The following is a 25676-nucleotide window of genomic DNA, read 5'->3' as shown; positions in this document are numbered from 1 at the left end:
CCCAAATCATTGCTGTCTCCCAGATGCCTTTCGTACGGCTGCTTGCTCAGGGGATCACATTGACGCGGAAATACAGGAAATAAACATCGCTGTCTCCTTCATAAACATGCACTTTCCCTGTCCACTCAGCTGGCTAGCACGGGAGCCAGGAAGCGCCCGCGGTAACCCGGCGCTCCCCTTCTCCCTGCGGTCCGCTTCCACGTGCCCCGGACGACCTTCCACCCGCCTCCGTCCTCACAACCACTTCCTCAGTGCGCCGCTTCCTGACTGCTCCCCCGGACCGCACCACGTCAGTCCGCTCTCGCGCTGCCACTGCAGTCAGCCGGGGCTCAGCAAGAACCCGCAGCGCGGACCTCAGGACCCGCTTTTCCTAAAGAGAGGCTGGGCTCCTTCCTGATCCGGGTTTCGTCACCTTCCCCTGCTCACTTGAAAACCACGCGCTTGAGCAATGCGGAGCCCCCGGCAGGTAGCTGTGCCCGCCTGCTCTCGCAACGCTGGCCGGTTCAGAGCCTTCCTCTGCAGGGTTCCTCGCCCCTGTCTCCGGGATCACTCCTCCCGCTCCTCCCACTCCTCCCGCTCCTCCCGCTCCTCCCGCTCCTCCCACTCCTCCCGCTCCTCCCACTCTCCCACTCCTCCCGCTCCTCCCGCTCCTCCCACTCCTCCCACTCCTCCCGCTCCTCCGCTCCTCCCGCTCCTCCCGCTCCTCCCGCTCCTCCCACTCCTTCCGCTCTCCCACTCCTCCCACTCCTCCCGCTCCTCCCGCTCCTCCCACTCCTCCCGCTCCTCCCGCTCCTCCCACTCCTCCCGCTCCTCCCGCTCCTCCCGCTCCTCCCACTCTCCCACTCCTCCCACTCCTCCCGCTCCTCCCGCTCCTCCCGCTCCTCCCGCTCCTCCCACTCCTCCCGCTCCTCCCACTCCTTCCGCTCTCCCACTCCTCCCACTCCTCCCGCTCCTCCCGCTCCTCCCACTCCTCCCACTCCTCCCGCTCCTCCGCTCCTCCCGCTCCTCCCGCTCCTCCCGCTCCTCCCACTCCTTCCGCTCTCCCACTCCTCCCACTCCTCCCGCTCCTCCCGCTCCTCCCACTCCTTCCGCTCTCCCACTCCTCCCACTCCTCCCGCTCCTCCCGCTCCTCCCGCTCCTCCCACTCTCCCACTCCTCCCACTCCTCCCGCTCCTCCCGCTCCTCCCGCTCCTCCCGCTCCTCCCGCTCCTCCCACTCCTTCCGCTCTCCCACTCCTCCCACTCCTCCCGCTCCTCCCGCTCCTCCCGCTCTTCCCGCTCCTCCCGCTCCTCCCGCTCCTCCCACTCCTCCCGCCCCTCACACTCCTCGCACTCCTCACACTCCTCCCGCTCCTCCCGCTCCTCCCACTCCTCCCACTCCTCCCACTCCTCGCACTCCTCACACTCCTCCCACTCCTCCCACTCTCCCGCTCCTCCCACTCCTCCCACTCCTCCCACTCTCCCACTCTCCCACTCCTCCCACTTTCCCGCTCCTCCCGCTCCTCCCGCTCTCCCACTCCTCCCACTCTCCCACTCTCCCACTCCTCCCACTCCTCCCGCTCCTCCCGCTCCTCCCGCTCCTCCCACTCTCCCACTCTCCCACTCCTCCCACTCCTCCCGCTCCTCCCGCTCCTCCCGCTCCTCCCGCTCCTCCCACTCCTCGCACTCCTCACACTCCTCCCACTCCTCCCACTCTCCCGCTCCTCCCACTCCTCCCACTCCTCCCACTCTCCCACTCTCCCACTCCTCCCACTTTCCCGCTCCTCCCGCTCCTCCCACTCTCCCACTCCTCCCACTCTCCCACTCTCCCACTCCTCCCACTTTCCCGCTCCTCCCGCTCCTCCCGCTCCTCCCACTCTTCCCACTCTCCCACTCCTCCCACTCCTCCCACTCCTCCCACTCCTCGCACTCCTCCCACTCCTCCCACTCTCCCGCTCCTCCCACTCCTCCCACTCCTCCCGCTCCTCCCGCTCCTCCCACTCCTCCCACTCCTCCCGCTCCTCCCACTCCTCCCACTCCTCCCACTCTCCCACTCCTCCCGCTCCTCCCGCTCTCCCGCTCCTCCCACTCCTCCCACTCTCCCACTCTCCCACTCCTCCCACTCCTCCCACTCCTCGCACTCCTCACACTCCTCCCACTCCTCCCAGTCAGATGTTCAGAAGAGTATCACAGGGAGGGCATCACTATAGGGCTTAGCTCCCTTTCCACAGCCCACCCTCTCCCCTGCAAGGATGGAGTGTTCTACTGTGGAAACGACTTACCGGGTAAGCTTTTTATAGTCTATTAATCACAACGAATATGTACTTATTTCTAAAAATATAACTCCTGCACCAGATTGCTGGATGGCAAGACCAACGTTTTAGCCCTGTTTATGGTCACACAATGCCTGCTACCAAGTAGGCAATAAATGTAAATGAGTGAGATAAGGAGGATTATAACTCATTTTTAAATTTAAAATATTTAATTAATATGATGGAGAGAAAAAAGAGAACGGTATCTCTAACCCACTGGTTCGTACCCCAAATGCCCACAACACTCAAGGCTGAGCCAGGTCAAAGCCAGGAGTCCAGGCCAGCGCGGTGGCTCACTTGGCTAATCCTCTGCCTGCGGCACCGGCACCCGACATATTAGTCCCGGTTGCTCCTCTTCCAGTCCAGCTCTCTGCTGTGGCCCGGGAAGGCAGTGGAGGGTGGCCCAAGTGCTTGGGCCCTGCACCCGCATGGGAGACCAGGAGGAAGTACCTGGCTCCTGGCTTCGGGCCGGCTCAGTGCTGGCCGTGGTGGCCATTGGGGGAGTGAACCAACAGAAGGAAGACCTTTCTCAGTGTCTCTCTCTCTCACTGTCTAACTCTGCCTGTCAAAAAAAAAAAAAAAAAAAAAAACAAAAACAGGAGTCCAAAACTCAATTTGGGTCTCCCATAAGGATGGCAGGGACCCAAGTACTTGCTGCCTCCCAAGGTGCACGTTAGCAGGAAGCTGGAATTGAAAGTGGAGCCTGGCATCGAACAGACACACTCCAACACAGAACGTGGGTGTCCCAACCAGCATCTTAACTGCTATACTAAATGTCCACCCCAAGAATGATTATGAATTGTTTTTATGTATTAATTGGTACAGAAAGTAAACAGAAGAAGTAAGCTTGGTAGAACATTGTTCTGTGATTCGCTATAAAAATATAATAATATTCAAATATGAGGAAGTCTTCAAAAATTTCATGGAAAATGCATATTATTAAAAAAACTATGCATGCATCTCAAAATTCTTTTGCATCCAAATATGTTTGTTTTTTAATTCCATGTTTACATGATCCTTTTTTTTTTTTTTTTGACAGGCAGAGTGGATAGTGAGAGAGAGAGAGAGAGAGAGAGACAGAGAGAAAGGTCTTCCTTTGCCGTTGGTTCACCCTCCAATGGCTGCCACGGCCGGCGCGCTACAGCCGGCGCACTGCGCTGATCGGATGGCAGGAGCCAGGTGCTTCTCCTGGTCTCCCATGGGGTGCAGGGCCCAAGCACTTGGGCCATCCTCCACTGCACTCCCTGGCCACAGCAGAGAGCTGGCCTGGAAGAGGGGCAACCGGGACAGAATCCGGCGCCCCAACCGGGACTAGAACCGGGTGTGCTGGTGCTGCAAGGTGGAGGATTAGCCTAGTGAGCCACGGCGCCGGCCTACATGATCCTTTTGAAGTATCTTCAAGCTGTTATTACAGAATGAGGAAAATGAGGATAAGAGAGGTGAAGAAAATCGCCCAAAAGTACAGCACCGGTGTCTGGTGAGGGCTGGAAGTTCAGCCACATTTGTTGGACTCCAGATCTTTAGCATTTAGCCTGTGCGCCTGACTGCCTACTTGGCTCCTCTTTGGTTCTTCCTCAGGACTCCCATTTCAGCCATCCTCCTTGGGGCTGGTGTTGTGGCATAGCAGGTTACGCCGCTGCCTGCTGTACCAGCATCCCATACAGGGCGGTGGTTAGAGTCCCAGCTGTACCACCTCCAATCCGGCTCCCTGCTAATGTGCCTTGGAAAGTAGCACAAGATGGCCAAAGTACTTGGGCCCCTGCAACCCATGTGAGAAACCCAATGGAGTTCCAGGCTCCTGGCTTCAGCCTGATCCAGCCTCAGCTGTTTCAGCCACCTGGGGAGTGAACCAGTGAATGGAACATTGATCTCTCTCCTTCTTTCCCTCTGTAACTCTGCATTTCAGATAAATAAATATTTTTATTTGAAAGTCAGAGTTATGCTGAGAGAGAAGAGGGAGAGAGAGAGAGAGAGAGAGAGAGAGAGAGAGAGAGAGAGAAAGAGAGAGAGGTCTTCCATCTGCTGGTTTACTCCCCAATTGGCCACAAAGGCCAGAGCTGCATCAATTTGAAGCCAGGAGCCAGGAGCTTCTTCCTGATCTCCCACGTGGGTGCAGGGGTCCAAGGACTTGGGCCACGTTCTACTGCTATTACAGGCCATAGCAGAGAGCTGGATTGGAAGTGGAGCAGCCGAGTTTCAAACCAGAACCCATATGGGATGCTGGCACAGCAGGCAGCAGCTTTACCCGCTATGCCACAGCACCAGCCCCCAGTTAAATGAATATTAAAAGAAAAGACTACCTCCTTTATGTCCCCCAGCATTGCTCTCAGGAAATAATTCCAGAAACGCTTTCTCTTGTGAACAACAGACACTGGGGAGCGTGTTGTGGTGCGGCAGGTCCGCTGCCACTTGTGATAACCACGTTCCACACGGGAGTGCAGTCCCAGTCCCGGCTGCTCCACAGCTCCGGTTCGGTTTTCTTGAATGCTCCTGGGATGCGCAGACAAGGGCCCACGTGGAAGACCTAGAGGGAGCTCCTTGCTCTTAGCTTGAACCTGGCTCAGTCTTGGCTTTTGTGGGAATTTGGGGAGTGAGCCAAGAGATGGAAAGTCTCTCTGTGTCACTCTGCCCTTCATATAAATAAATAAATAAATAAATATTTTTAAAAAGAAAAAGGTGGGGCCAGCCTGTGGCATAGGGGGTAAAGCCGCCACCTATGACACCTGCATTCCATGCAGGCACCGGTTCCTGTCCCAGTTGCTCCACTTCTAATCCAGATCCCTGCTAATGGCTTTGGGAAAGCAGCAGAAGATGGCCCAGGAAACTCCTGGCTCCTGACTTCTGCCTGACTCGGGCCTGGCTGGTGCAGCCATCTAGGGAGTGAACCAGCAGATGGAAGATCTCTTTGTCTCTCCTTCTCTCTGTAACTCTGACCTTCAAATAAATGAACAAATCTTAAAAAAAAAAAAAAGAAAGAAAAAGGAAACAAATATTAGTATTGGACAACGAGAACTGTAGAACACATAACGTCCTCTCTTTCGCATTGCCCACTTGCAGCTGAGGGAGATTCCTGGTAAAATTCTTTTTTCTGGGCTTCTGACTTCTTTCAGATGTTATTTTTATCTATTTTATTTATGATTTTAAAAAATTTTATATACTTATTCATTTGAAAGGCAGAGTGAGAAAGAGGGAGATCTTCCATCACTCTACAAATGGCCGCAATAGCTGGGGATGGACCAGGCTGGAACCAGGAGCCTGGAACCCCATCTGGGTCTCTCACATGGGTGCGGGGGACAAAGTGCTTTCCCAGGCTCATTGGCAGGGAGCTGGATTAGAAATGGAGCAGCTGGGACTCGAACAGAAGTCACATGGAGAGACTCAACCTGCTGCCCCACGATGCCGGCCCCTAAAGTTTCTTTTAAATTAGAGATGGATATGGGTATGTTCACACATTACAATACGTATCCATATAATACATGTACACAGGTTGAGCATCTCTTATCCACAATGCCTGGGACCAGAGATGTTTTGCATTTGGATTTTTTTCAGATTTTGGAATATTTGCAGTTTTTCCCGGTCGAGCACCACCCCACTCTGCAAATCCAAAATCCAAAACTTTTTGAAAAGTGTCATGATGGTCCAAAAGCTTCAGATTTCAGAGCTTCTTGGATTTTCAGGATAGGGTAGTTCAACCTGCATATTTTATATATAGTGTAACTTTATATGTGACAGGATAGTTAAAATGTTTCTAGTTTATTGCTACGTGCGCGCGCGCGCACACACACTCAGACACTATGGTTTTTTCCTATACAGTACATACATACACAAATTGAATGCCTTTTTCATCTTAACTAAGTACTTTATCTCACTGTGGCCGCCTTTTCACTTAAAGGAAGTACTTCACAGCTTCTCCCTGGCACAGTGACATTGTCCATATGACAACCCTTGCACTTTGGGGCCGTTATTAAGTAAAATAAGTGTTACTTGAATACAAATACTACAAGATTTGAACAGGGGATCTGATAACCCAGAAGGGTGTGAAGTGACTAACAGGCAGGTAGCATATACAGTGTGGAAACTCTGGACAGGGGCCAGTGCTGTAGCACAGCGGGTTAAGCTGCCTCCTGCGGCGCCGGCATCCCATGTGGGCACTGGTTTGATTCCTGGTTGCTCCATTTCTGCTCCAGCGCCCTATTGGTGCACCTGGGAGGGCAGCAGAGGATGCCCCCCCCCCATGTGGGAGACCAGTAGGAGCCTCCTGGCTCTTGGCTTCGGCCCAGCCAGCCCTGGCCATTGTGGCCATTTGAGAAGTGGGCTGGCAGATGGAGGACTTCTGTCTCTCCTCTCTCTCTCTTTCTCTCTGGCTTTGCCTTTCAAATAAATAAAAAAAAATCTTAAAAAAAAAAAAAAGATAAACTTTTGACAAAGGGATGATTCACTCCCCAGGTGGGATGGAGCAGAACAATACAATTTAAAACATATGTATTGCTTATTTCTAGAGTTTTCCATGTAATATTTTTGGATCATGGCTGACCACCAGTTAGTTACTGAAACCACAGATGAGGGAACTACTGTATGAGTTATGTACATAATGGGGCAGTCGGAAATAAAATCTGAATGAATCAGGAGTCCCCAAAAAGAGATACAATTCAACTAGAAATTTTATATAATAGTTATTCATATAATAAATTAATTTTCAAAATTGTTCAAGTTTATTATAGTCTTTGTATTTGAAAAATAAGAATCAATTAAAAATAAACAAGCAAGTTGTATTTATTTAGGCAGAGATTGTCTATCCACTGGCTCAACTTCCCTAATGCCTACAACAGTTGAGAATGGGCTGGTCACAGCCAGAAGCCTAGAACCCAGTCCAGATCTCCCATGTGAGTGGCAAGGTTCCAAGTCTGGGCCGTCACCTGCTGCCTCCCAGGATCCGCACAGGCAGGGAGCTGGAATCAGGAGTAGATCTGGAATTGAACTCAGGCATCCAAGCAGCATCTGAACTCCTAGCCAATCTCCTACCCCACAGACCTACACTCTAATTCCCAATCAAATCAACCTTTCAGTTTTCTGTCTTAAACAGCAAGCCTTCCCTATCCACGGGCTTTGTAACCACAAATTCAAAAAATCATGGAGTAAAATATTAGAAAAAATTGCATGTGTGCTGAATGTGTACAGTTTTCTTGCCATCATTCCCTAAGCAATACAGTACCACAGCTGCTTATATAGTATTCACATTGTATTAGGTATAAGTAATCCAGGAATGATTTAAAACACACAGGAAGATGTAGGTTGGTTATGCGCAGACACTGCACCATTTTATAGAAGGAATTGAGCATTCCCGTATTTCTGTATCCACAGAGGGTGCTGGAACTAATTCCCTACAAATACTGAGAAATGACTTTCTTTACATCCTTATCCATTTGCAGATTCTGTTTCCCACTAGTGTTTTAAAAATTTATTTATTTGTTTATTTGAGAGACAGAGACACGGGTTGAGGGAGAAAGACTTCCCAGCCTACTGGTTCCCTCCCTAACTGCCTGTAACTGGCCTGGGCTGGGCTGGAGGGTGAAGCCAGGAGCCCCCACTCCAATCCAGGTCTCCCACGTGGGTGGCAGGAACCCAGTCACTTGAGCCACCACTGCTGCCTCCTGGGGTCAGTGCGGATGGGAAGCCAAAATCAGGAGCCAAAGCCAGGTGTTGAACCCAGGCACCCTGAGAGGCGACGAGGCCATCTTCACTGCTGGGCCAGGCACCTGCTCGTGGGTGAGTGAGTGTCGTGATGTGATTCAGTACATAGAACGTATGCTCCAGCTCTTCTGCTGATAGCATCAGCGTGTTTTTCTGTTCGGCTGTGTCTGACCGACTTCCCCTTCCGCTCATCCTTCAGGAAATCAGTGCCAGCACTTGAGTGGACATTCGTACGCATCTTTCTCCTGCTCATTCAGTTATATTTGGGGCAGGGGGAAGAGAAGGTTTAGCTAATAATTTACAAAATTCAGAAAATATACATTGTCTTTTCTACTGGCTTCTTTCATCTAACAATACATTCACATCCCTCCAGGTTAATATATGTAGCTCTATCTCCTTTTTTTTTTTTTTTTTTTTTTGCTGATTAATATTATATGGGATGTAGGGCTGGCACTGTGGCATAGCGGTTAAAGCTGCTGCCTTCGGCACCGGCATCCCATGTGGGCGCTGGTTTGAGTCCCGGCTGCTCCATTTCCAATCCAGCTCTCTGCTATGGCCTGTAATAGCAGTAGAAGATGGCCCAAGCCCTTGGACCCCTGCACCCATGTGAGAGACCTGGAAGAAGCTCCTGGCTCCTGGCTTCAAATTGATGCAGCTCTGGCCTTTGTGGCCAATTGGGGAGTAAACCAGCAGATGGAAGACCTCTCTCTCTTTTTCTCTCTCTCTCCACCTCTGCCTCTCTGTAGCTCTGCCTTTCAAATAAATAAAAATTATATGGGATGAAGCTATCACAATTTATTCAGCCACTTTCATGTTGAAGGTCATTCGGGTTGTTTCCAGTCTTTGCCACTGCACCCAGTGCTGCAGTGAGCAATCTCAAATATTGAGGGTGCTTCCAAGAGTTTGTGGGAAAATGGAATTAAAGGATATATTTATTTTGATGCAAAAAATATTTGAAGTATATGTATAATTTTTCAGAATGTTCATTTCTATGAATTTTTTGGATACTCCCCTCATCTGCATGGATTTCAAAAATTTTTACTCCTACAATAAACTTGTCTTTTAATTCGGTTTCCATGAACTTTTTGAAGTATCCTCATGTATATTCTTGTACAATAATGCTTTATATATGGGATATAATCTCTCAAACAGGAATTGTTTATAGAAACTAGGAGAGAGGGGCTGGTGCTGTGGTCCAGCGGGTTAAGTCACCATCTGCAGTGCTGGCATTCCATATGGCTGCTGGTTCAAGTCCTGGCTGCTTCACTTCCCATCCAGCTCCCTGCTGATAGCCCAAGTCCATGGGTCCCTGTATCCACTTGGGAGACCTGGAAGAAGCTCCTGGTTTCTGGCTTCAGCCTGGCCCAGCCCCAGCAGTTGTGTGCACTTGGGGAGTGAACCAGTGGATGGAAGATCTCTCTTTGTCTCTCCTCATCTTTCTGTAACTCTGACTTTCAATTAAATAAATAAATAGGGGCGGCACTAGAGTGCAGTGGATTAAGCCACCATCTGCAGTGCCAACATCCCACATGGGTGCCAGTTCAAGTCCCGGCAGCTTCACTTCCAATCCAGCTCCCTGCTAATTCATCTGGGAAAGCAGCAGAAGATGGCCCAAATCTTTGGGCGCCAAGAAGCTCCTGGCTCCTGGCTTCGGCCTGGCCCAGCCTCAGCCTTTGCAGCCATTCAGGGAGTGAACCAGGAGGTGGAAGATCTCTCCCTCTCTCCTTCTTTGTCTGAATCTCTTGCCTTTCAAATAAATAAGTAAATCCTTAAAAAAATAAATCTTTTTTTTTTTAAAAAGAAAGCAGGCGAGAGCATGATTTATAAGCAAATAAAAACACACAGCATAGTGCCACACAGTCAAAGCAGCTTAGTTAAATGATGATGATAATACGGATATTTGACCATGCTGTTACCTAGCAGCCTTTTGATGGGAAAAGATACGTTTCCTAGCAACCAATGTGTATACATCATTGGATAAGAATTTGTAAGCAAACTGCAAAGACAGAACCTGGCCCATCGCGACTGAGAACCGTTGTTACAAACCAGATTTCCAGTTGTGCTAGGCAGACCACCATACACTGATGGAGAAGACAGGTTTATTTGAGGCCCTAGTACCGGTTACTGAGTTCCTAACCCGATGAGCTAATCCAACCACAAAACGCTTGTAATAAACCTGAGCTTTCTGGGGCAGGCACTGTGGTGCGGTGGGTTAAGCTGCTGCTTGGGGCACCCACAGCCCACATCAGAGTGCCTGACTGGAGTCCCTGCTACTCTGCACTTCCTTTCCCACCCCCTCACTGGGCCTGCCACAGTTGATGACCACAAGTACTTGGGTTCCAGCCCCCAACGTGGGAGCCCTGGATGGAGTTCCTGGATCCTGGTTTCTGCTTGTCTCAGCCCTGGCTGTTGGTGGCATATGGGGAATGAACCAGCAGGTGGAAGTTAACTTTCTCTTTCTCTCTTCATTCTGTCTTCCAAATAAAATAAATTGAAAACACCAAACTAAAATGAACAGGGGCTTTGGAAGGTACTACCAATTGTATTAGTAGAAGCTGGTGACCTAAGATTTATGAAGATGTCTGTTCAAAGCAGTGTGTGTGGAAGAGCACTATGTTGGAGCCCGTACGGTGGCACAGCGGGTTAGGCCACTGGCTGCAGTGCCAGCATCCCACATGGGCACTGGTTCGAGTCCTGGCTGCTCTACTTCCAAGCCAGCTCGCTGCTAATGCACCTGGGAAAGTAGTGGAAGATGATCCAATTCTTGGGCCCCTACACTCACGTGGAGACCCAGAAGAAGCTCCTGGCTCCTGGCATCAGCCTGACCCAGCCCTGGCCTTTGTGGACATTTGGGGAGTGGACCAGCAGATGGAAGATATTTCTGTCTTTCCCTGTTTCTCTCTGTAACTCTTTCAAATAAATAAATCTTAAAAAAAAAAAAAGAAAAAGAAAGAGCACTATATTAGAAATTAAACACTAAGTCTGGGCACTTGCCAACCTGCCAGCATTGTGGCACTTGGAGCAAGCCTCAAATCCCCACATTTACAGTAAAGCTTACAGGGCTGGTGCTGTGGCATGGTGGGTAAAGGCGCCGCCTGCAACGCTGGCATCCCATATGGGCGCTGGTTCCAGTCTTGGCGGTTCTACTTCTGATCCAGCTGCCGGCTGATGGCCTGGGGAAGCAGCAGCAGATGGCCCAAGTGCTTGGACCCCTGAACCCACCTGGGAGGGCCTGAAGAAGCTTCTGACTCCTGGCTTCAGCCTGGTCCAGCCCTGGCTGTTGCAGCTGTTTGGGGTGTGAACCAGTGGATGGAAGATTTTGCTCTCTCTCTCTTCCTCTCTCTGTGTAACTCTGACTTTCAAATAAATAATAAAAAAAAAATCTTAAAAAAAAAATAAAGTTCAGGCCGGCGCCACGGCTCACTAGGCTAATCCTCCGCCTTGCGGCGCCGGCACACCGGGTTCTAGTCCCAGTTGGGGCGCCGGATTCTGTCCTGGTTGCCCCTCTTCCAGGCCAGCTCTGTGCTGTGGCCAGGGAGTGCAGTGGAGGATGGCCCAAGTGCTTGGGCCCTGCACCCCATGGGAGACCAGGATAAGCACCTGGCTCCTGCCATCGGATCAGCGGGGTGCGCCGGCCACAGTGTGCTGGCCGCGGCGGCCATTGGAGGGTGAACCAACGGCAAAGGAAGACCTTTCTCTCTGTCTCTCTCTCTCTCACTGTCCATTCTGCCTGTCAAAAAATAAATAAAAAAATAAAGTTCATAATACTCATGCTGCCTACTCTGCAGTATTGTAGTGAGGAACAATTGGAATTATGTAAATGAAAGAGCGCTGAGTTAAACAGGTCTCAGCACTGTTGCTGTTCTGATTCTCGAGTAGTTGGTACACTGTGTGGTGGCACCTTCCTTCTTCATGTTGTCAAGAAAGAACGTATTACCACTTACAGGAAGATTGATTTTGTAAGAATCATGAAGTGCACTATAAAATACTGAACAATCAATAAAAAGAAACAACAGAGCAGACGTGAGCTATGCAATCTATCTGCAGATATCGTTCAGTGGGCTTCTATAGTGGCAACAATATTTGCAAAACTGCCTGCACTTTTAATGTTTCCTAGGTCAATGAGAGTGAAGCAGTAGCGTGATTTTTCCTCCTTTCCTTTAAGTTTCTCTGCTGAACTCCTGGACAGTACCAGATGCAATACCCTGGTGTTCTTTCCCTCGTCCTGGCCCCGCCCATTAAGGACACACAGCCCTAGAGGAATCCAGCTACCCTTTGGAGGATTCCTGCCCCATTACTGGTTTTTCTGTGTAACTGAAACACTGAGAAACTGGTACCTCTATAGATGAATATCTCACGTATATATGGTGGAACAGTAAAAACTAGCCCACAGACACGAGGGATTGTTCCCTTGAGAAACGTGGCGTACGTAAGGAATCGCTCTCCTGCAGGACAGAACGTTGGTATCAGGGTTCCGGAAATCTCAGTGCCAGTTGGAGATTGGCAGTTGGTTCGTTCCAGCTGTTCTTAAAGGTATTCTCTCTGCAGGAATTTAAAAGTGGCTCATAGTTATGGCTTAAGATTGTGATGCTTAGCTGTTTCTGTTTGGCTTCTTTCCTTAGATAAAACACAATGTTTATAAACCTCTGTAGGGTTAGGTCTGTTATCACAACTGTCCATAGATGGTCAAATCATTGGGGAAAACAGATCATGAGATCTGGGGCATACAATTAGATTGATTACTGTAAGTGCTTTACTTTCAGCTGGTACCGGCAGCGTCAGGTAGAGGAGAGTGTCCTTGGCGTAGCGTCAGCTTTCCAGCTTCTTCGTGGTCTTTAGGGGCGCTGGTTGTGTGCATCTGTTAAGAAAAAAGAATAAAGAAGATATTTTTTGAGATTCAAACTGCCTGTATCTAAAATCCCTTTTCGTCTTATTTTCAAGAGGGAAATTGTTGATCATGTTTCATTGCTTGCAAGGCTTGAGTGGATGATAATTTAAAATGTACAACAGATAGGATGGACATCAGTAACTGAAAGTACTGGGGAGCAGGTATCCCCCCTCATAGTTCAGACGCGTGCATTCCAAACCAGGGTGCCCAGGTTCAATTCCTGGCTCTGGCTCCCGACTTCAGCCTCCTGCTGATGCAAATCCCCGGTGGCAGTGGTGATGGCAAAGATAATTGGGTTCTTGTCACCGTGTGGGAGATCTAGATTAGGCTCTCAGCCTGTGGCTCTGGCTGGAGCCCAGCCCCAGCTGCTGCAGGCTTTTGGAGAGCTAAAAAGCGAACGAGAGCTCTTATTCTCTCTCTCTCTCTCTGCCTCTCAAACAAAAATTAGAGACATCCCTATATTCTCCTCAGTTTGCTAAGACATGGGAAAAATGCGATTTTTTTAAACTCCCTTTGTAATTTGTAGGAACAATGACACCTACTATAGAAGAGCTGCTTGGTTTTCAGAGTATCATATAGATTTCATATAAACACCTGGGTTTCTTATATAGAATAACACGTGTTGTTCAGGGTTCAGGAAATTTTATTTACTCAGAAACTCATGTTGTCTATAAAACACAATACTCCTATCTTACAAACATAATTAAAATTTGAGTGACCTGTTAATTTTTTTCTATACAGCAAAATATGAAATAAAGGATGAGCAACTATTAAGAACTGTTACTCATCACAGAGTTTTTCCATGAATCAGGGAAAATATTTTTTTGAACTCTCTAGAATTATCTCGAATGGGGCAATCAAGTGGGCCATAACATGAGTACCATGTAAAGAGCTTAAATTCAGTCTGTATATGTAGATCTTGACCGAGGTTACTTGAAAGATGGACTTGAGAGTAGGTATTGAGCTTGGCAGAAATCATGTACACACAAGAAAAAATCCTTTGAACCTTCTTGAATTTTTAAGAGTTTATGACCAGAATGGAATTTTAATATTTGTTTATTTGAGAGGGAGAGAGAGTGCCCCATCCACTGCTTCATTCTCCAAATGCCCTCAATGGCCAGGGCTGAAGCTGTGAGACAGGAACTCAACCCAGCTGTCCTACAAGGCAGGCAAGAATCCAACTACTTGAGCCATCACCAGTGCTGACCCCAGGGTCTGCATCAGCAAGAAGCTGGGTGCGAGGTGAGAGCTACAGCCAGGAATCCAACTCAGGTAACCCATGGGGGCCATAGGCATCTTAACCACTTGGCTAAATGCTTGCCCCAAAGTGAAAATTTTTGAATGTACAAAACTCTTCATTCTGATTTCTTTTTAATACGAATGCATGTCCTGCAATAGTTCTGATAAAATCCATGGTAACCACGCGCCACGCTAATGTACAAGGTGTCTGTGACAGAAGAGATGGGAGCGGGCTATATGGAACTCTTAGCACTATTTCCTCCATTTGCATGGAAATCTAAATTGTTCTCAAAACACTCCATTAAAAAAGAAAATAGCAACAAAAAGCATTTCTGTCTTACTCAGTCTCCTTGTTTCCATTATCTGTAAGTATGCATAGGTAGAACAAATATTAAAATCTTCCTGATATTTTTCCATTTGAAAACTGTTTTACTTAATGAACAATTTTCAGATTGAGTGTCGACCCCCTATTTAACACTGCTTTAGTAGTACCTAACAAGAATAGTACAGATTTTCTTTTCCTTTCTATGGTGAAAATACATGGAAAATTTGTTCCCTATCATCTCTAATGAGCTTAAAATAATTCCCATCCTTTCCAAATTTAAGATTTTTAGATTTAAGAGGTTGCATTTATATTTTATAAGCAGCTAAGCATTTTCTAAAGCTTGAGACTAATAAGTAGCAGATCTTTGGAACATTTATTCCATATAGGACACAAGAAAGACGTATGCTGTTCCTAACAGCTGATTATGGGAAATTAACTGGTTTTTAAAAAGCATTATTTAGAAAACTATTCATATTTATCACCTTAAGTCTATGACGTTAATGTTTTATACTTTAATTTGCTTCAATGTTTACCCTGTTGAAGACTGTAACAAACATTATCTCTTTGTGGTCTAAAACATTGCTTAGAAACCCTATCGCTGAGCGCTGTTTCTGTCATTACTTTGATGGCATTTTTCTGAACTTAATTTTTTCATTATCCAGCTATCTTTCAGGGACTGGCATGCTGGTTTTCCCAATTAAAATGCTGTGTACTTGGGATGCTATTTTTGTTTTCTGTTTCTAAAGAACTGAATAGCACAGCCGCCGTAAGTGATGTGCTGCTATGTTATCATATAAATGCTCAAGGTGCAGCTTCTAATGTTGAAAAATAGGAAAATAAATTGACCTTGATGAAGTGTGTCTTCTTTTGTCTGTTCCCAGGAAAGTTTATTTCAGGCATTTCAACTGCTGAAATGATTAGCGTTAACAGCTTTCCCCTTCCATTTTATTTTACAGGGTCTCTTCATCTTCCTGATATATGGGGTGTACAACACAGAGGTAAGTCTGCTTGGAGTATCTCAAGGCTGACAGAGTGAATGAGAGAAATGACAGGTTTCTTATCTTGATAACCGAGGAACAAAGTTGGCTTTTCATAGGCGTGTCCTCTTGCCCTTCATGCTTGGACTGGCTTATATGCATCCCGGCTTACCATTAAACACTGACGCCCTGAAGGAAGGGACAGCCTCATTTCTCACAGGCACCGACTAATATTTTACCACTGCCCCAAGTTTCCTGAATTCCCGGTCCTCAACGTCTCGCTATGCGTGGCACTATTAAAGTTTCAGGTTACGTGGAAGAATGTTCGCGCAGAGTTGCGTGGGCTTAGCAAAGTACAATTACGTCTTATCTCAACATGCTCATGAAATATTATCTTTTTCCAGGCAGGCTCAGAGAGGCCCGTAAGTGTTAGTAAACAATATTTATGGTTTTGATTGTGAAACTTCTCAGGGGAGTTATTTAATGAGGAGAATGACTTTAGTGAGAAATGGACATGTGATTTCATCAAGAAAACACCCCCTGCATGAACTGCTGTCCCAGTCCTATTAGGAAAATCGAGATTTATCAATGCGCCTCGTGAGGGGTGCCCGTGGACCCCTAGCACCGACTGCCGCCCGTGTGCTTCTGGGGACGCAACTTGGGCTTCGAGAGGCCACTGGACCACCTTCCCTGGGGAGTGGACCTTGTGCCGCGGCCCGGGTTTCTGGGGCGCACAGGGGAGCTGCAGGGGCCTGGTGGCCCGGCGCCCGCGGCCCGGGGGGCAGGCGGCCTTCGCCAGGTGAGTAGGTGTGTGGGCGTGCTTTGACAGGGCTGCTGCACCTGGCTCCCACGCGCCTGCCTTTTCCGGTAGCCTTCAGGTAGGTTGGCAGTCACTCAAAAAATTTTTTTTTTTTTGCAACGGTCCCTCCATTGCGGTTTCCAAGTGGGTTCCTCCTACAAACAGAGACGACGCCTTATTAGTGTTTGCAAACTAAAAGGTGATCAACGCGGGCTGTGTGTTGTTGGGGGGTGGGGGTGGGTGCTAGGAATTTGGACCCTTGTTTCGGTAGACTCAAACCCGTCCCGAACGACCCAGTTCTGGGTTTGCATTTGATCCAGTACCTGCATTGGCAAACCCTATAGGAAAGGAAGCCCCCCACCACCAGGGCCTCAGTTTCCCGTCCGCCCTCCTCCTTCGCCCCGCCCCCGACCCCTGCCTGACGCCGCGTCCCCCGGGCCCCCAGCTTCCCGCCCCGCGGGTCCCACCTCCACCGAGGCCCCCGGCCACGCTCGCCTCAGGCGCGCCTCGGAAGCCCCGCGTAGTAGGGCTCCAAGGCCCCGCCCCCCGCCCCATCTCCGCCCAACCGCCCCAGTGATTGACAGGCAGGCCGGGCGGAAACTGCGGCGCAGGCGCCCTGACTCGGCAGAGCTCCCCTCTGGCCGGGTCGTGGAGTTCCCAGCAGACACCGCGCCGCGGCTGCGCAGTCCCGGGGAGGCTTTTAATTCCATTGTGGAGAGGACGGCGTTATTTTTATTAACTGGAGGCGACGGTGGCTGCGGCGGCGGCGGGACCCGTAAGTGTGGCCGGCGGGGCCCGGGAGGGAGAGGGCGAGGCCCGGGGGCGAGTCGCGGGGCCGCGCGCGCCGGTGCCGGAGGCGCCTGGGCTGGGAATGAGTGCTGGGCGCGTTGCGGTCTGGGCGGCGGCGCGGCGGGGTCCCGAGCGCTGCGGTGGTCCCGGCCCGGGGCCCGGTCCCACCCCTTGTCCTCCCTCTCCCCTCTCCCCGCTCCTCTCCTCAGCCAGGCCTCCTCCGGGGCATGAAAATCGGCAGTGGGTTCCTGAGTGGCGGCGGCGGGACCGGCAGCAGCGGTGGTAGCGGCTCCGGCGGCGGCGGCGGCGGCGGCGGCGGCCGGAGAGCAGAGATGGAACCCACCTTTCCCCAGGGTATGGTCATGTTCAACCACCGGCTCCCCCCGGTCACCAGCTTCACCCGGCCGGCGGGCTCGGCCGCCCCTCCCCCGCAGTGCGTGTTAGCCTCCTCTACCTCCGCAGCGCCGGCCGCTGAGCCCCCCCCTCCGCCAGCCCCGGACATGACTTTCAAGAAGGAGCCGGCCGCGTCCGCCGCGGCCTTCCCCTCGCAGAGGACCTCCTGGGGATTCCTGCAGTCGTTGGTTAGCATCAAACAGGAGAAGCCGGCGGACCCCGAGGAGCAGCCGCAGCCCGCCCACCACCACCACCACCACCACCACCACCACCACCACTACGGGGGGCTGTTCGCCGGGGCCGAGGAGCGATCCCCGGGCCTGGGAGGCGGGGAAGGGGGCGGCCACGGCGTCATCCAGGACCTCAGCATTCTGCACCAGCACGTCCAGCAGCAGCCGCAGCCAGCCCAGCACCCCCGCGATGTGTTACTCAGCGGCAGCGGCGGCGGCGGCAGCCGGACTGATGACCACCATGGCAACGAGGAGCCAAAGCAGGACGCCAGCGTCAAAAAGGCGAAGAGGCCAAAGCCAGAATCTCAGGGAATCAAAGCCAAGAGGAAGCCAAGTGCATCTTCCAAGCCGTCTTTGGTGGGCGATGGAGAAGGTGCCGTCCTCTCCCCAAGTCAGAAACCTCACATCTGCGACCACTGTAGTGCTGCTTTCCGGAGCTCCTACCACCTGCGGAGACACGTGCTCATCCACACCGGGGAGAGGCCCTTCCAGTGCAGCCAGTGCAGCATGGGTTTCATTCAGAAATACCTGCTGCAGAGACACGAGAAAATCCACAGTCGAGAGAAGCCCTTCGGGTGTGATCAGTGCAGCATGAAGTTCATTCAGAAGTACCATATGGAGAGACACAAGAGGACGCACAGTGGAGAAAAGCCATACAAATGTGACACTTGCCAACAGTATTTTTCAAGGACTGATAGACTGTTGAAGCACAGGCGCACATGTGGTGAAGCCATAGCTAAAGGAGCCGCTAGTGCAGAACCTGGGTCATCCAACCATAACAGTATGGGTAACCTGGCTGTGTTGTCTCAGGGAAACACAAGTTCTTCGAGGAGGAAAACGAAGTCAAAGAGCATAGCTGTTGAAAATAAGGAACACAAGACTGGTAAAACGAACGAGGCGCAGGTTTCAAATAACCTCAGCATGCCGAGTTACACGGTAGAGATGCCCACTGTGTCTGCCAGTGGCGGCATCGTTGGCACCGGTCTAGACGAACTACAGAAGAGGGTGCCAAAGCTGATCTTCAAGAAAGGCAGCAGAAAGAACACGGATAAGAACTACCTTAACTTTGTGTCGCCACTCCCAGACATCGTCGGGCAGAAGTCCTTGTCTGGGAAGCCAGGTGGCTCCCTTGGCATAGTATCTAATAATAGTGTGGAGACCATTAGTCTTCTCCAAAGTACAAGTGGCAAACAAGGTCAGATAGGTAGTAATTACGACGATGCCATGCAGTTTTCCAAGAAAAGAAGATACCTACCGACTGCCAGCAGCAACAGTGCCTTTTCTATAAACGTGGGACACATGGTCTCCCAGCAGTCGGTCATTCAGTCCGCGGGGGTCAGTGTTTTGGACAGTGAGGCGCCATTGTCACTTATAGATTCCTCAGCTCTCAATGCTGAAATCAAGTCCTGTCATGACAAGTCCGGGATTCCTGATGAGGTTTTACAGAGTATTCTGGATCAGTATTCCAACAAGTCGGAGAGCCAGAAAGAGGATCCTTTCAACATAACGGAACCACGAGTGGATTTACACACCTCAGGAGAACATTCAGAGTTGGTTCAAGAAGAGAATTTGAGCCCAGGCACCCAAACACCTTCGAATGACAAAGCCAGCATGTTGCAAGAGTACTCCAAATACCTCCAGCAGGCTTTTGAAAAATCCACCAATGCAGGTTTTACTCTTGGACACGGTTTCCAGTTTGTCAGTCTGTCGTCACCTCTCCACAACCACACTTTATTTCCAGAAAAACAGATATACACTACGTCTCCCTTGGAGTGTGGCTTTGGCCAATCTGTTACCTCAGTGCTGCCATCCTCATTGCCAAAGCCTCCCTTTGGGATGTTGTTTGGGTCCCAGCCAGGTCTTTACTTGTCTGCTCTGGATGCCACCCATCAGCAGCTGACCCCTTCCCAGGAGCTCGATGACCTGATAGATTCTCAGAAGAATTTAGAGACTTCGTCCGCCTTCCAGGCCTCATCTCAGAAACTGACTAGCCAGAAGGAGCAGCAGAAAAACTTAGAGTCCTCCACGAGCTTTCAGATTCCATCTCAGGAGTTAGCTAGCCAGATCGATCCGCAGAAAGACATAGAGCCTAGAACAACATACCAGATCGAGAACTTTGCACAAGCGTTTGGTTCTCAGTTTAAGTCGGGCAGCAGGGTGCCAATGACCTTTATCACTAACTCTAATGGAGAAGTGGACCATAGAGTAAGGACTTCAGTGTCAGATTTCTCAGGGTATACAAACATGATGTCTGATGTAAGTGAGCCATGTAGTACAAGAGTAAAGACGCCCACCAGCCAGAGTTACAGGTAAGGTCCCAGAGTGACCAGGCTGGGGGTCTTCTAATGTAATTTTGTTTTATTTTGAGAACACTGCCATTGGAATGTTTCTACACGATCCTATTAAGAATAATGTAATGCCCTTTCAATGCAACTTTTCATATTTAGTTTATTTTGTTAGTGTGATTTTAGCTCTGTTTGTATTATGATTTTTAATCAAAATCAATAGATTAAAAATAGTTTGACATTCAAAGTGACAATGTTTAGCAATCAAATTTACATGTATAGATTGTCAGGGAATAGCCCAAAAGTTTTAAATGCAAAAACAAACAAACAAACAAAAAACCTCTACAAAAACTAAAAAAAAAATCTTTGTTGCTAGGATTAAGGTTATTCTAATTGCTTTACTCTCAGGAAAGTAATAACGCATGGGAATTCTGTACGTTATCACTGTAATGGAATATCCAATTTACAGATAGTATGATACACATTTCATCTTTTAAGTAAGGGATCGAAAACATTTCAAATCGCCCTATCTGGGCTGAAGTGTTATACATTTCATCATTTAAGTTAAGGGATTTGAAAAACATTTCAAATTGCTATCTCCATCTGGGCTGATCCAAAATTCTGAGATTGTTGGCTACCTATATTTTGTTGCAGCTTTTAAATGTTCTCTGAACTTCCAAACCACATTCATTCCAGCCTGGTAGAACAAATACTCTTGGATCTTTGATCAAAGCCTGGAATGATAGCTTTAATAAAAGAAGAAAAAAAGCACCCTCTGTTGATCCTGTTAACAAGGCTGTAATTCCATTAAGTGATTCTACTGACATTCAGTACAGTGTTGAAGCCCAGGTGGTTGGTTGGTTCCAGTAGAAGAAGCCATGTTGGAATCACATAATACATTGAAATTTGGGGTATGCATTATTTATTATACGTGGCCTAAAACGTTCTCTTCTCTGTGCTGTTCCGTATCACCCACACGTCTGTGTTTTTGTTGTTGTTCTTAACCTCCCTGGTTAGAGTTCTGAACCTTCCTCCTCCCGTCTCTCCCCTGTCTTGACAGTTTGGATTTGAAAACGACTTACATTCCAATAGATAATCGATTATGCCTTTTGTATGCCTTATGGCGTCCAAATAACTAAACCAGAATAAACATCCCTAACCCCCATCTTTTTTTTTTTTTTCAAGCCCCATACTGATTTCCATGTATAATAAAACCCCATGTACTTGGAGCTACAGGTACTAACGAGGTTGTGATTCCAGCTGGTGGTGTAGCTCACGTGAGGGGCGAGGGTGTGTTTGTGTTCCTTGATGACATCAGAACCTCTCAGTGAGATTGCAGCCTTTGCAGTGTGTTTTAAAGGGTGCGTCAGTCAGTATTGTACAGGGGTCTTGTAAAGTCATCAGAACCTGCTATGAACGCTAATTGCCATTTGAAGCTACTGATAGGCGGTGGCTCTGCTCTAAACCACTTTTTAGCAATTGTATTTTTTCTTGATTATATATTTTTTAATGTACTTTGATGTTTATGCTGATGAGTTTTTTATGTACTTTTGGTGATGTTTCAGTCTTATGTACTCTTCTGACGTCAGAAAAGTACCACTGGTTGTTTGCAGTCTTATTGTGTAATCAGCCTACCACAGGCTTCCATGTATAATAAAGTAATTAATATTGTGCAAGTGTAAAACACTTTTGTTATAAAAGCAGTGTTTGGAAAATAAGAAATTATTAAAAATGGTTACAAAATACTAGTTAATTTCCTTTCCCCACGTTCCTCCCTTTAGCTTTAACTGCTAAAGGGTCTTTGCAAGATTCTTAGGAAATGTGTTTAATCCTCTTAAATACACTCAGTACTAAAAAGTCTGTATTTCTTATTTCGGTAAGTGTGGCGAGTTCTGTTGGGTACAGAGTATAAAGCTGTAATGGCAGGAGGGAGAGGACCTTTTCCACTGTATCTCTGAAGCTGTATGATTTTTCTCCAGTTTTTTGTTTCATACAGGTTTTGAATTTCTTTAACTTTTATTGTGTGTACTGAATACTGCATATGTATTATTCTGATTGTTTGCTCTAGTTTACTACCAATAAAAGTCCTGTTAATCACAAAATCGAAGAAAGGAGATATCACTTAATATCATCCAGTCATGATTTTTGGAGTTTTCTATGGACTACATAAGATGTTCACATCACTGGAATAACCTGCAATTCAGGAGCTTGCATTTGTATTGTATATTTTAAATCTAAGTATTTTATGTTTCCAGGCTTGTTTTATTTGAAAGTGGGTTGAATGTTTTGTGTTTGAGGCACCCAATAATACGGGAGAATAGAAATTTAACATGTAAATGGGAACATGTTTTATCGAAATGGGTTAGCTGTCCTGTTACTCCAGAGAGATTATTTATTGAGGCTTTGAGGTCCAGGTGCATACCTTTTTGCCTCAAAAAAGGTTGAAATGCAATGACAGTATGATGTAGATAAAATTTTATGGTCATGAGCATTTTTTAGTATGAAAAAAGGATTGTTAAGTCATAGTTATCAGTATTTTTAAAAATTGAGACTATGGGTATTTAAGAGCTGAACCATGTAAATATTAGAGATGCAGAAAATGTTTGAAAGCTAGTAAGTATGTTAAAGGTGAGGGAGAAAAGAATGCAGATGACTAAGATCATGAGAAAAACTGCTTTGGAATTTAGTGGCTACAAATGTTGAAAGATTAGAAATATTAAAAAGGATAGAGGTTGTCGTTGAGGCTTTGCTTCTCGGCGTGTATGATAGTCTTGTAAGATGAGGAATGATTGCGTTAAATGTTAAGCATGGATTTCTGTGTAGACAACTATCTCTGTTAGGAAATGGAAGTCTCTTTGCTAAGGGTTAGTCGCTAGATTTGGCCGTTTTCTTGAACCTTTTACTGATCTGCCGTGATTGCCCCACACTGATGACTTATTTCTCTGTTCTAGATCACCCTTTAACAGATTATTTTTTTAACCCACCTGTCTGCCTTTCTTTTTGTGTATTGTATGTATCTGAAAAAGATTATTTTACAACGAAAGGTTTTTACTTGTAAGGTGTTAGGGTGTGAAGTAGGAAACAGATGAGTCTCTGGATTTCTGTTGTGTTACTGTACGTTCAGGGTAACCACCATAATGTAGCAATTATTGGCCATTAGTTTGTGAGATGATTCATTGATGAGAACAGAGAAACATGAAAAATATCTATTTAAAATTATGTTTGTTTATGTTGTCTTCAAAATTGCATAGACTGAAACAAATATAGCTACCTCAGATTTAGTCTTCTGTATTACATGAATCAGATGAGAGGCGGAAGTTGTTGTTTGTTCCTGGTGTTTGGCTTTTTTCTAGCTGTTCGCCATGAGTAGCGTTGGAGCCTGAACTGGGTGATAGCTTGAGCAATATGGCCTTGTGGGAACATATGCAATCTTTAGTTTCCAAATTGATAGGTTCTCGTTAAAACAGAAGAACATCCCTCGTAAGTTCCATTTTTAGAGCAAAATGTGAAGACTGTCATTTTCTCAGTGCAGTGGTCTCCGCGCTGGAGTAAGCGAGATTTCATTTTTTCAGAGTGATGCAAGACTCCTTTGTTAGTGCTGTGGTGGGAGCCGAGCATCAAGCTGGATTGAGGTTCTGTCAGTATTGTTCCACAAACATTGCTGTTATGGCGCCTCTCCTGGTATTTAAGAAAAGAGGTCTGTTGGTGATTTGCCCATCTGTGTGTACCCTGTTTTAAATGATAGAGTTCTCTATAGGTTTTTGAGGGAAATTATTATCGTCTACTTGTTAATATTTTTTATCCTTAATAATTTATTTTTTAAAATGTTAGCATGAAGACAGCATCTTGGAATTCTGTTATCTTAAAAAGAATCTTAAGACCAAAAAAAAGGTCCTCTCAGAATCTATTGATATTTTAAAGAGGTTGTTGACATAAAGAGGGCATATACTTTTTAAAATTATTTCCACTCTTTTTAATACAGATACTGTTTTGCTTTTTTTAAAAAAAGTATTGACTCTTGAGTGTGACTAAGTTTCTTTGTAGCTTCCTGATGAGTCTTTGGCTCCCTCATACAGGGAAGTATCATGTAACGTGTTGGGGGCCACTGACTTGCACGCCTGATAAAGTTGGTATCCTCCTAGCCCCTGACCCTGGTAGAAATATGTCTACACAGGAAGTCTTACCAAGCCAGCCTGCAAGCCCACAAGACCTCCCCCCTGGACTCTGAAACACAGGTCTTACCTGTTGTGACTACACACTAAGAATCCCTTCTGTAGAAGACTGCCTAAATACTGTAATTTTCTCATATAAAAAAGTCAGAAAGCTAATGCCTAACCCCAGAGTCATAAAATGTTAGGATTACTTTTGAATTTTATCTGCAATTCAATTACTTAGTGTTTATGGAATATATTTAAGTAATATGAGGCCAGAGAGTTTTACGATGAGCTGGGCAAATGAGCTGAATAGAATATTTATTTCTTCGCCCATCTGATGGCTCCATACAGATGCTGGATGTGACAGTTGCTCAGTGTTTTCCATCAACAGCCACCACCAAAAACAATAAAAACCCATGTTCACGATATTCAGTCATTACAGACAACTACTGTGGCTTTTTTAGTTGCACAGAAGTACCTTCCCAAATAAGTACTGGCAGAAGTGAAAGGAAACCCACAGCCAGCCCACACCTTTTTACGTAAGAGGAGTACTACTGAGTTCTTAATAACATTTCCACTATCCTGAGTAATGCCTGAGTGTGAGTAACCAGGTTGAAATGTAGAGCACGTTGTGTTGAAATAGGCGTCTCTCGGGAAGGATAGATAAATAGCTGGTCCTTATAATCCAAGGGGGGAAACTTGGTTCTCTGTGTGTGTAGAGAACAAAAGAATAATGGCCAGTGGTTGAAGGCTAGGGCAGGTAGAATGAAGAATAAGTTTTGCAGGAAGGTGAGGAATGTAGAATTTATCCCAGTATTTATAGTGTCCTGGAGAATTTAAGTAACTGAAAGGGTAAACGAGATCTTTGGTTGGAAAACGTCGTTCTTATTTTGTCATTCTTCCGGTTCAGACTTATTTTGGTACCTTTGGTTTGTTATGAACTTTAGTACTATTGTGGAGCAATTAATAAATAACTCTTAACAGACAAGTGTGGTGCACTTCTGTTTACATTGCCAATCTGGGGAAAAGATGGCTAATCTTTGTGTTTACGTATTATAGCTTTTCTTCAGTAACTCATAAAATCACACAACTTCCATTGGTTGGTTAGAACTTTAATTTTGTTCCCGCCAAAACAGTCAAAGTTACTCTTACATGCATTCCAGTAAATCCACATGGAGTTTAAGAATTAAGAACTCTAATCCACATCCTCCACCCATCAAAAGAGAAATTTACAAGTACAGTGCATAACGGTGTATTGTGATAGGAATAGGGAAGGGGAAAGTGTGATTTCAAAACGTTAGAAACCCTTAAGTTTTGCCTTGAAAAGTGTTTATTCAATTTTAATTTGTGACCAGCTCATTTATTTATTTTGCTGCAGATAAGAATCTTGCTATACATATATATGTATATATATATAGTATATATATATTATCTGTTAAAAAATTAAAGTCTTAAGGGAGAACTAAAGTTTTGTAATCTTGAATTTTGGGATTTTTTTTTTTAAGTCTGGAAATGACATTATCAGATTAACTTTTTAAAGAGAGGATTGCAAAATTGAATGACAAGACCAGCAATATAATTTGTGTTTGGTTGCACATAAACTAGGCTCTTCCTCC

The 25676-nt window shown here is 47.0% G+C and overlaps 1 protein-coding gene across 4 annotated transcripts; it reads left to right on the top strand.

Annotated features, from left to right (window-relative positions):
* Positions 1 to 2134: 2134 nt before the first annotated feature.
* On the top strand, positions 2135 to 25048 carry ZNF281 (zinc finger protein 281). Of its 4 annotated transcripts, XM_051821083.2 has the most exons (5): positions 2135 to 2263; positions 15390 to 15431; positions 16240 to 16288; positions 16784 to 16984; positions 17208 to 25048. In XM_051821083.2, the coding sequence occupies exon 5, from the start codon at positions 17226 to 17228 to the stop codon at positions 19932 to 19934; it is 2709 nt and encodes a 902-aa protein (XP_051677043.2). In that variant the 5' UTR covers positions 2135 to 2263; positions 15390 to 15431; positions 16240 to 16288; positions 16784 to 16984; positions 17208 to 17225; the 3' UTR covers positions 19935 to 25048. The 4 variants fall into 4 exon arrangements, with proteins under 4 accessions (XP_051677043.2, XP_051677042.2, XP_051677039.2 ...); XM_051821082.2 differs by lacking the exon at positions 2135 to 2263 and adding an exon at positions 12459 to 12514 and having other exon boundaries at positions 15390 to 16288; XM_051821079.2 differs by lacking the exons at positions 2135 to 2263; positions 15390 to 15431; positions 16240 to 16288 and having other exon boundaries at positions 16794 to 16984; positions 17212 to 17352; positions 17461 to 25048.
* Positions 25049 to 25676: the final 628 nt, after the last annotated feature.

Source organism: Oryctolagus cuniculus, chromosome 13 (genome assembly GCF_964237555.1).
Source record: "Oryctolagus cuniculus chromosome 13, mOryCun1.1, whole genome shotgun sequence".
NCBI lineage: Eukaryota > Metazoa > Chordata > Mammalia > Lagomorpha > Leporidae > Oryctolagus > Oryctolagus cuniculus.
Note: the sequence above shows the minus strand (reverse complement) of the source record. Positions and strands in the feature narration are given on the sequence as shown.

Bases quoted from the DNA above. Each gene is read 5' to 3' on its own strand.
- ZNF281 (XM_051821083.2), top strand. From the start codon at position 17,226: ATGAAAATCGGCAGTGGGTTCCTGAGTGGCGGCGGCGGGACCGGCAGC.